The sequence below is a fragment of the Leucoraja erinacea genome, chromosome 24 (genome assembly GCF_028641065.1).
Source record: "Leucoraja erinacea ecotype New England chromosome 24, Leri_hhj_1, whole genome shotgun sequence".
In the NCBI taxonomy this organism is placed as follows: Eukaryota; Metazoa; Chordata; class Chondrichthyes; order Rajiformes; family Rajidae; genus Leucoraja; species Leucoraja erinaceus.
The window spans coordinates 22202221-22214008 of record NC_073400.1 but is presented as its reverse complement, the minus strand read 5'-3'; the positions used below and the strand labels follow the sequence as shown (position 1 = coordinate 22214008).

The 11788-nt window shown below is 43.6% G+C and overlaps 1 protein-coding gene across 2 annotated transcripts in view; it reads right to left on the bottom strand.

Moving 5' to 3' along the window:
- Window positions 1-10037: 10037 nt before the first annotated feature.
- Window positions 10038-11788, bottom strand: part of LOC129708776 (voltage-dependent L-type calcium channel subunit alpha-1S-like) — a 115331-nt gene continuing 113580 nt past the window's right edge. For both annotated transcript variants that reach the window (XM_055654732.1, XM_055654733.1), the window contains one exon: window positions 10038-10545. In XM_055654732.1, the coding sequence (XP_055510707.1) occupies window positions 10381-10545 (165 nt within the window). In that variant the 3' untranslated portion in view covers window positions 10038-10380. The remainder of the gene's footprint in view (window positions 10546-11788) is intronic.

The window sequence follows — 11788 nt, the reverse complement described above, 5'->3', positions numbered from 1 at the left end:
CACACAGAAACCAACACACACACAACCACCTACATCCAGCAGGAGATCCATAAACTGTAACAGACCCGCGACTAGTAGAATTCAGCCCACCACAAATAGGCAGACACGAGCTGAAATTGACAGCAGTCTATGGGGTACAGGTAACTAAACATGGACATGGTCGATGAAATATCTGTAGACAATGTGATCTCCACAGTCGACTCTGAATAACACAACATTGAACATTAGGGCGGACATTCAATGAGACAGGCACAACTAATGAAAGTCTGTAATCAATAGTCAATGTCATCCCAACAGGTAAAGTGGTTTATACAGTTATTTAAATATGTGAATCTGACATCAGTGTAATAAATGAGCAATGCACCACTCATAGAATCCCTACAACCTTTTAGTGATCTGCACCCTATATGTGATTTGTGTCAATGTGAACCTGATTGGAAATAGGCTGGGAGACGTGGAGTTGATTAGAAATAGACTGAGAAATGTGCAGCTGGTCAGATAGAAACTGAGGGACATGCAGCTGGTCAGAAGTAGACTGAAGTGCAATCAAAACCAAACAGCAAATGGTGAAGACTGCCGAGGTGATGCAGGTTTTGCTGCCAATGCGAGGCATGCACTCAGTGGGCTGCATGGAACCAATAATACCCTGCAGAACATAGAATAGTGCAGCGTAGGAATGGGCCCTTCAGCACACAATGTTTGTGGCAAACACAATGCCAAGTTAAACTGATCTCATCTGCCTGTACATGATCCATATCCATCTATTGCACCTCCATGTGCCCATATACCTCCCTGCTCTTCCACTCAAAGCCCCAACTGCTGAAGAGCAGAATCCATGTGCATCCTTTAGCATGATACTCACCTGCACTGCCATCTTTGACGATCTTAAAACTTATATGCCACATGTATAGAGATTTACAGATGAAGCAACGTGTGCCAATTATCCAGTGTGTGCATGATGGCTTAATAGCTAGCTTACAAGATACTGTATGTGAAGCATTAGGAATTGGCAGCTGGTGTATGTTAGCATCCAACAGTGCAAGCTCTGCTAGGGAGGAATTTGCTACAGATAGCACCGTCACTATAACACATGCAGCTAATGTGGTCAGTTTAACTTCTATGTTTCCTTACAATATAGAAATAGGTCATTCGACCCATCCAGTCCATGCTGGTTTACAAAGCATTCTCATTAATCGCATTTGGGTCTCAGGGGTTATGGGAAGAAGGCAAGAGAATGGGGTTGAAAGGGAGAGATAGATCAGCCATGGTTGAATGGTGGAGTTGACTAATTCTGCTCCTATCACTTCTGAACTTATGAATTTCCCCCACTTACATTCTAGTAAGCTATTAATTCTCTCATCTATGTTAACTTTGCCTTCCTCAGTACTTTTACACCAAGGCATTCACAGCAGTCAATTAACCCACGAATTCGCATCTCTGGGACCTGGGATGGAACAGGAGCACCCGGAGGAAACCCATGTGGTCACGGGGAGAGCATGCAATTGCTAAATATACAACCAACGGGTTTTGTATACGTAACATCAATGAGAATAGTACAATTAAGGGGATACGTCAGTCAGTGTGATGTGTTCATCCAATTGGATGGGTGCAGCGACTATAATCTGTGTAGTATCAATGTGATAACAACTTAAGACAAAATATATTCATTATGAAATATATACAATGTGACTGAAGCAACCTATACAGAATTTACGACTGGCAAAATATATGCAGCTGATATGCCACTGAAATAAGAACGAGAAATCTGCAGCCAATAAGAAAATTAAACTGAATGAGATATATGTAACCAATGAGATGTGAGCATTATGAAACGTACGATTTAAAAAGTTTGTGTTAATGTTCTCTGGTTTGTTTTATGTGGGGGGTGGGTGGGGGAAACATTTTCTCAATCTCTTACCTAGCAGGAGATGTGATTGTTTTCCGGATCGTATCTCCGGTCGCTCTGCGGCCTAACATCGCGGAGCTGGAGGTGTTGCTCGGGACTGACTTTGAGCCCCACCGTGGGGCGTGGACTTATCATCGGAGCCGATTCCTTGCCTGGGATTGATGCTCCAACTGCGGACTTTAACATCAAGGAGCTCGCAGTTTTGGCTTGAGACCGACGTCGGGAAGCTCCAAAAGCCGCACGACATTCGACTAGCCCCGACCCGGGGTAGATCGCCCGGTGCGGGGGAGCTGAGATTCCCCCTCGATGCAGGAGCTTGATCGCCCTGACGAGGAGGCTTATTAAGATATTTGGGTTCGAGAAGACTACTCAAGGGTTATAGAGCATTTGAAGGCTTTTTGAAGGCTGGTATGCCTGCATAACCTATCATAGTAATTTCAATAGTATTAAGCATTCAAATGCATTAAAGTACTCTGCTTTGTAGGTGTATGAAGGGAATCTGAATATTGTGTATTTAAGAAAGGGTAATTACCCAATGGAATCCTAACCTAACCCTAACCTATGAGTATTGTCTCTATTTTCAAATGAACAACAGACAGCCATGGCTGAGTGTGTTTTGCAAAGAGTTTAGAAGATGGTCAGGAAAAAGGGAGCGAGTGGATCTACAAGGCCAGTGAGCAGCAAGGAAGTAGTATGAGAACTTACAAAGGTGAACGAGTGCACACAGAATGCAGACGGGTTTTCATTCATACACAGATGATTGCAAAGGCACAGGAAAAAGTTGATCAAGATATTCAGGAGTAACTGCAAGACCGGGTGCAGCACCAGATGATGTACCAGCAAGAGTATTCCCATTGGCTGCACATGGATGTGTGGAGTGTGTAAAGGTCTAAGTTGTGAAAATTCATCTTGGGTGGAGATAGATGACAGTAGATGACAGAAGTGCTGCTGACTGATGTTGCTTGAAATTTCACGAAGGACATGTTATGGTTGTGGAAACGAATGTAAAATATGGCTATCCTCATCTTGATTGGGTGACACCACCTTCAATATTGCAGGTATTACTTCTTGCTGCTTTATCCAATTTTTCATGCTTGCTTTCTTATGACTTTATGTTTAGATGCCATTTTTTGTATCAGACACATGGATGCGAAGATATCAGACAATTTGTATTTTCTCTGATTGAAAAAGCTAAATCATGCAATTTATGCAACTCCTAATATTAACCTGTGAATATGTTCATCATTTTCACAGCTCATGGAAACATGGTTTTGGATACTTGAATTGCTGCTTATATTACAACTGCCACTGGGAATTATGAATTCTCTCTCATGGTAGAAGCTAATTTGCATATTACATATTATGCAAATTACCCCACTTTCCCATGCTAGGATTTTCTAGGACTTTTAGTATGATGTTTAGGGGACCATACTGTAATGCACTGCAGTAAAATAAATTATTTTGCATTTAGTGGTGGGCCAAGGTACTATTTTGACTGGACTATTTATAAAGTTGGAGCATTACCTCTCTGCTCTTATACTCAGTATCCCAACTAATGAAGACGAGTATCCCATATGCGTTCCTTTCTCTGTTGTCTCCTGCAAGGAACGTTGGACGTGCTCCAAGAGTTCCTCCCTTCCTCAATACTCCTAAAGATCCTACCATTCATAGTGTATGTTCTAGCCTCAGCTCCCTAAATATTTCACATTTGGCTGGTTCAAATGACAAACACTCTCTGTCCAGTCTCTCAGTGGTGGATGTATCGCCCACTCTATGCGACACACAGCTGTCCTTCGCTGATGTGAGTTGGTGTATTTTGCCTCTGAAGATTATCGTGCAGCATTGTAGCTTCAATGTTCCATAACGGAATGTTGTTATTTATAGGAGTACAATGTGAAATGTGACCACTGTGAGGACAGATTTGGACAAAATTTAACCCAGGACTTCAAGTGGCAGAGAACATCGGACATTTTCCAGACAGTTTGCGCATCAAGTCATGCTGACTTTTAAGCAGCACTCCCAGTATTCACTGGCAGTAGTACAGTTACAGTGCTCCACAGCCACAGACCTCTACTCCAGCTCTCCAAAGAGAAATGTGTTTGGAGGGGAAGGTTTTCTAAATCAGTATGAGACCCAGCAAAGCTACATCCCTGTGTCAGGTTTGTTCCACCTGTGCAGCTGATCTGCACCTGACATTGGAGGTGTCACCACTGCTCTCTGCACAAGAATACTTTGTCTATTTTATCAGGTCATTGTTACGGTATCTCAATGTAAAATGACCCAGTCCTTCCTCTTTCCATTTAAAAAAAAAAAAAATGTTGGATATAAAATTGATCTTTAATATAAATGTTGAGTGTATGGGATCATGGTATTTCTTTTTTTTTTTAAATTAATTAATTATTTTAAATTAGAAGTGCAATAATGTAGTACATAAGTATCTAATACATAATGAGATAATACAGTTCATGTACAACTTTTTTTTTCAAATTTAGCGAAATAGAACAGAAAATGAGAGTAGTCAAGATAGAGGAGAAAAGAATATCCTAAGCTGCAGTGTTGATTCGTGAGATAGTAAAGAAAACCCAAAGATAAGTAGAAGGAGATAGAGTAGAAAAAAGAGAATAAAGAAAAAAAAAGACATAGAGAGACAGAGAGGAAATAAAAATAAAGAGATTGAGAGAGATATACCTATTTAATATCTTTATCCACCCTTCACCCGGTTCTGAAACGTTTAATTTCTAAGGTTGTGTTGCACCATATGCTTGTAAAAAGTCGATAAAAGAAAACCAAATCATTAAGAATTGGTCTGTTTTGCCTATCAGGAGGAGTCTCATTTCTTCAAGATGTAACATTTCAGACATATTTATTATCCACATTTTGAGCGTTGGTGTGGTTGCATTTTTCCAAAATTTAAGTATACCTTTTTTTGCCGTTATTAAGCCAAAGTTAAGAAGAGATTTTTGAGACGTAGTTAGTTTACATCCATCTTCCATTGATCCGAAGATAATCAGTTCTATATCGGGGTTCAGTTTTGTGTTAAATAGTTTTGTAAACGTTCCACCACTGCTCTCTGCACAAGAATACTTTGTCTATTTTATCAGGCCATTGTTACAGAATCTCAATGCAAAATGACGCAGTCCTTCCTCTTTCCTATGCAAATAATCTTTGCTTAAATGCAGGTAACATTCCAATCAGGGAAATGAAGAGGGGGAGAAGCAGTGTTCTCTGCAGCTGAGAGCATGTGTCCCAAAGGCTGCTTTACTTGCCAGGTGCCAGGGTTAAGAGCATCAGTTTGGGGCTGGAGAGCAAGGAGGAGTGGGTGAGGACATATCCTTTTCAAAGCTCCGAATAGCCTAATTTCCACCACCCTTAGATAGTGAATTCTCGGTCAGAACCACTCTCTGCATTAAACAACTTACCTCACACGCTTCCCTGAACTTTTTGCCAATCAATTAGAATCACCATCCTCGAATGAGATCAGCTTCTCTATATTTAGGTGAGAATGATTTGAACAAACTATTTTAAGGATTGCAAATCTCAGAGTATTAATGTCAAAGGTATATACCAACTTTGCAACTAAATGAACTATTCACCCTTGTACTTCACTTGGTGTTAGCCTTCCAACTACCTCGAAGCTGCTTCCCTCCAATTTCTAGAACAAGTTTGATGTGAGACTGCTCCTCGGAGCAGGTGTGAAATTTGGATCAGGAGAAAGATCAAGTACATCCGAATGATTAAGAAACTGTTCCGCTGGGAAGGGAAGACTAGCAAAATCAAAATTAAAAAACAGAGGCACAAAGGTAACAATCGCTGGATTACTGCTTGAGCCGCATGCTAATTGGCATTGAATCAATAAACTCAGAGTGTTGAAAGTGCAGCTCAAACACTGTTGGGTTTCCATTCATGGGGAACTGGTTGCAGTACTAGGAAAAGAGGGTAGTATTCCATTGAGATACAGAATGGAAGTCATGTTATGGTGAATTGGGCTGGATGTCATGAAATTATGAATTGAGTAACTAGGCCTGTAGAAAACCCTTTAAACTAAAGAGTTGGGGGAAGCCAAAAACAGGCTTGAGGAAATCTATAAAGCTAAAATGAAGGACAAACAAAAATAAAATGCAGTTATCGGCCATAATAACCAGTTTGATGGAAAGGGGCAGAACATTCAAATGCAGTGGGGGCAGTCTAGGGGAAATTAGTAGAAGAACAAAGGGATGAGGAAGTTATCTGAATGCACACAGCCTTCATAAGAAGACAAATGCATTGATGGCTCCAACAGAAATGAATGGGAGTGGCCCCATATTCATTTCCAGAAGTAAAACAGACATTGTTGGAAACACTCAGCAGGTCAGGCAGCATCTGCGAAGAGAGAAGCAGAGTTAAAGTTTCAGGTTCTGGACCCTTCTGCCAACAGGGAAAGAGAGAAAACAAGTTGGATTTCAGTAGCAGAGATTTCAGGGAGGGATGGGTAGATCAAAGGAAATATCTGAGATTGGGTGAGATATTTGCAGACTTACTGGTTGCTAGTCAAGAGTTTAATTGCCATATGCACTGAGACCAGACCAATTAAATTCTTATTTGTTGCAGCTTCCCAGACACCAATTCCAGGTGACCAATGCTGATTAGTACATATTCCAAGATACATAAATTAAGAGGGAAAGTAAGTAGGGAAAAGAGAGGGAAAGTAAGTAGGATAGTTTAATTAATAAGATATATCAGTACAAGTGGGAAATTATTTACATTCTGAACATCAAGGTGCAGGATCAGATTGAAAGAAGTCACTGGTGAAGTGTATGCTACAGGCTCTCCACATGGTAGCGAAAGGACATCGAAATGGGAAAAATGTCGGTCGTCAGCGAAATGGGAAAAGTGTCGGCGTTTTAAATCTCTGATAATCTGCATACAACTATTCAAAACTTCCCATTGTTTGGCATCTGACTCACCAGATGTTTTCCCATTTATTTTCATGTCACCAACCTCTGTTCCCATCCTCCCAGGATCCCATCCCCACTCTCCCCGATACACTGAACCTCATCCCCACCTTCCCCAATACAATGGGACCTCTTTCTCACCTTCCCCAATACACCAAGACCTAGCCCTCACCTCCCCCAATACACAGGGACCTCATCCACACCCTCCCGAATACATCGAGACCCCCATCCCCACCCTCCCCAATTAACTAGGACCCCATTCTCATTCTTCCCCTGTCCCCAACCTCCCAGAACTCACCAGAACCCAGTCCATATTCTCTAACACACCCCAATCAACACCGCGTTGTGTAACCCAATCACTAACCCTCCCCCCCCCCCCCCCCCCCCCCACATTCCCACACTTCCTCTAAACCCCCAGGGCCCAGTCCACACCCTCCCTCTGATACCAACGAGATCCCAGTCCCCACACTTGCCTAACACACCATTGCCCTAGGTCCAACCTTACCCCAACTCAGCAGGACACCGACCCCACACTTCTCTCTGATACACCAGGACCCCGACCAGCCTACCCCATGGTTTTCAACTTACCTGGTTCACTGGAAGATTTATCATAATATTGTGCAACATTATTATCTATATATTACTAAAAGCCTCATCTTGTTTGCATGCGTGCGTATGTGTGTGATCCTGAAACTACGCCAAAATGGTAGACGATAGTGCTACAATTTTTGGCCAACCTTACTCACCATTGTCCTGGGGTGTGCTGTGGCAAGTTTCATTTGGATTGATGTCATAGCTTACAAGTTATTCACATTTTAAACCTTACAAAAAACACTTTTACAAAAATAACTTTTCCACTTGCCCTGCCCGTCAGCAGCGTACGAAGTCATGAAGTCACTATGGGATGCCGAATTTCATTTTTAATAAATCGGCATGTTTGTTTTTTCACATGTACTTGCCTGGCCTCACAATGGGGATCCAATGGCTCCACGGGTAAGTTTCCTTCTACTTTACAAACGCCCCCACGGGTCCTCTATTCACTTTATTAACTTTAACTTAATTTCAGCCGACAACTTTGAACGCGGCAGCCGCGCATGCACAGTTTGGTGGAATATTGCGTTGGGGGAACGGGCCCAATGGGTCCGCACGTAGTCTATCAAAAATCACTTTTCCATGCCTTTTCATAGCAAAAGGATTTGAGTATAGGAGCAGGGAGGTTCTACTGCAGTTGTACAGGGTCTTGGTGAGACCACACATGGAGCATTGCGTACAGTTTTGGTCTCCTAATCTGAGGAAAGACATTCTTGCCATAGAGGGAGTACAGAGAAGGTTCACCAGACTGATTCCTGGGATGTTAGGACTTTCATATGAAGAAAGACTGGATAGACTTGGCTTGTACTTGCTAGAATTTAGAAGATTGAGGGGGGATCTTATAGAAACGCACAAAATTCTTAAGGGTTTGGGCAGGCTAGATGCAGGAAGATTGTTCCCGATGTTGGGGAAGTCCAGAACAAGGGGTCATAGTTTAAGGATAAGGGGGAAATCTTTTAGGACCAAGATGAGGAAAACATTTTTCACACAGAGAGTGGTGAATCTCTGGAATTCTCTACCACAGAAGGTACTTGAGGCCAGTTCATTGTCTATATTTAAGAGGGAGTTAGATGTGGCCCTTGTGGCTAAAGGGATCAGGGGGTATGGAGAGAAGGCAGGTACAGGATACTGAGTTGGATGATCAGCCATGATCATATTGAATGGCGTGCAGGCTTGAAGGGCCGAATGGCCTACTCCTGCACCTATTGTCTATGTTTCTATGCCCTCCCCATTTTGCCACAATGGGATCCAGAATCTGATTTACATAAAAAATTGCGATTTTCAAAATAACTCAGTTTTAATCAAATTCTTAAGTTTTCATTAACAGCTATCATTGTGTTTAGGTTATTTTAAAGAAAAAAATCACAATTTTCATTGTGTGGGGGGGGGGGGGGGGGGGGGGGAGAGGGGGGTGGGGGGGGAGGGGGTTTCATTAAAACAAAAATGTGATTTTCTTTGTGTTGGGGGGGAGGTGAGGAGTGGGGGAGCAGGGGGATTGAGGGAGAAGAGGAGGGTAGGAAGGGAGAGGGGTTATGGAGGGAGAGTGGGAGTGACTGAGGGAATGGGAAAGGAGAGGGAGGGAGTGGGGGGGAGGAGGAGAGGGGAAAGAAGAGGATGAAGAGGAAGGGAGAGAGTGCTGGGGGATGAGGGGGAATGGAGGAGGACAGGTAGGTAGAGGGATGGCGAGGCACATTTGGGGGATGGTTGCCGTGACTCGCGTCACAACGGGAATCTGCGCAGTTAGGGGCTATGGATGAGTGGTGGAATATTGCATTGTGGGAACGGGGCCCAATTGGTCCCACCTGGCCTAGTAGTTTAATAAAAGTCTGATGGCGTATTAATGATATTGCATCCAATGGTTGGTAAAAGCAACCAGTACAGCTATGTGTGTTTGAAATTATTGAATCCTACGGAAGGTGTTCACTCGGGCTTACATTGGACTTTCTACAACAGTGCCAGTGGTTCGGTATACAGTGGTCAGAGTGGGTGCCCATTGGAGCATTAGTGATGGGGAAGCAGGAACAGGATTCACCATTACAGAGACAACAGAGGGGTTTCACAAGAGCAGGACACAGGTGGAGTGTTCCCTGCGAAGTGGTTGGGAGAAGGCAGGAGAATGTGGTTGAGGGGGAGAGGGGTTCTTGGGGTGGAGAGGGGTGATAGCGGTATAAAGGGGAGGGTAGTGTCTTGTGTTCTGTGTCTTGTGTCTACTGTTTGTGGGTAAGTGTGTCTGTTTAGTGTTCAGCCATGAGCGAATGGCAGTGCGGGCTCGATGGACCTGGTGGTCTGCTCTCGCACCTACTTTCTATGTTTCTATGTTTCTATGAAAGGTAAATCAGCCATGATTGAATGGCGGAGTAGACATGATGGGCTGAAGGGCCTAATTCTGCTCCTAGAACTTAGGTGTCTGGGCATTTACAAGGAGTGTGCAGGGACACTGCATCTCTGCCACTGGGAGAACCTCACTGGTTTGCAGCTGAGCCTCATTTGGAGGTGGACAAAGAGCCTAGGATATTGACCATGTGTCTGGGACATTGAACACAAAACCACCATGTGTCTGGAAAAATGCACTCTGAACTCCCACACACACAACAAGGATCAGGAAGATCTTGTCGACCATAAAGTATTTAATGAGCACCATGAATACCAATGAAATAATACAAAGCCGTAACAATTGAATAGAAACACAGCGTAATTACAAGATCAGGACAAGCCTCAAGACCTGAACAAACCGAGTCAGAGTCACAGTAACAATGTAGCTTCCCTGACATCTCCTCTTCTCCCAGAGCCCTCTTTAACGGCCTGCATTCTTGCTCCATCAGCAACCGACTGAAATCTCTTACGTTCCCTCACAACTCTCACCCTTTCCACATACACATAAAATAAACCAAACAGGAAGCAGGCCTTGTTCTTGAGGGTCTCCCTGTCTCCTCTGCAGACCAAGGTTTAGCTTCAAAGTTTTGGCAGCATAGTTGAGTAGTTGCCATCAATATCTGTGGCTGCAGGTCGAATTCTCTGCACACTCGTTGCTGGGGTTCCCAGCGGAAGCTGCTCCACCATCATGACCACAAGGGTTGGGTTGGCAGCCGGCTCCAGAGGTCTTTGGACTTCCTCTACCTTGTCAGAGAATGATGAGAGAAAAACAACAAGCATTAACACTGCCTGTGTTATCTTTCTAGCTACCTCTCTCTCTCCCCTTGCCTGTCCTGTTCAGTGGCATCACTGTACGGTTCAAGCCCATCAGGACCTAGGAGTCCTTCAGAACTGGACATCCGGTTCCCTATTCTGCTCTGAATGCCCAGTGCGTCAAGAATCCCCTAAGTGGCATGAATAGGCATGCAGAATGTGTCTTTCATGGTGGGGGGGGGGAGTGGAGATCTTTGTGAGGAGAGTGCTCAGTAACCTCCTGAATTATTTCTTAAAAGGGGAGGATCAGCAAAGATAGCCAGGCAGATGGAGAGCAACGTCCAGGTGGTGATGGATTTTTTTGATGGTCTTCATTCGCTTTGTTTAATCACCCAATCTGCCTGGCTATCTTTCCTGATGGACCATCCCGACTTGGAAATATTCCATCCTGGAACTCTCCCTAACAGCATTGTGGCCCTATCTCAAGGACTGCAGCGGTTAAAGTTCTCCATCACCTTCATAAGGGCAATTAGGGATGGAACATTAAATGCTGGCTCAGCCTGCGAAGCACACATCCCTTGAATGATTAATAACATGTTCAATGGAGATGTCTAAAACTAAACATTGGAATCACCTGGAAAAACTCGACCGTAGATCTTGGAGTGATACAGCATGGAAAATGCTCTATGCCTCACTGAGTCCACATTGACTACCAACCACCCCATTTATACCAATCCTACAATAATCTCAGTTTATTTCCATCAACGTCCTGCAGATGCTACACACTCGGGGCAATTTACAGCTGCTAATTACCTTTGCAACCCGGAATGTGGGAGGATACTGGAGCACCTGGGGGAAAATCCACTTAGTTACAAGAAGAACATGCAAACTCTACACAGACAGCACCCTGGGTCAGGATTGAACCCAGGTTGGTGGACTTGTGAGGCAGTGGCTCTGCTAGCTGTGCCACCGTGCCAATCCTTTGAGATGTTCCTTAGACCTATCCACCCTTCCACACTCTCCTTGCAACTTGAAACACTCTCCCAGTTCTGCCGGAGTATCTTTGGCCTGAAACATTGATTCTGTTTCACTTTCTACTGATGCTGTCTTACCACCCGAGTGTTTCCTGTGTTCTGTTTTCATTCAACATGAAACATTGGCTGTGGTATTACCTTTTAACGGTTTTTAAATATTAGTGCAAAGTGAGAAGCAAGTGAGAGGACTTGAGAGTTCA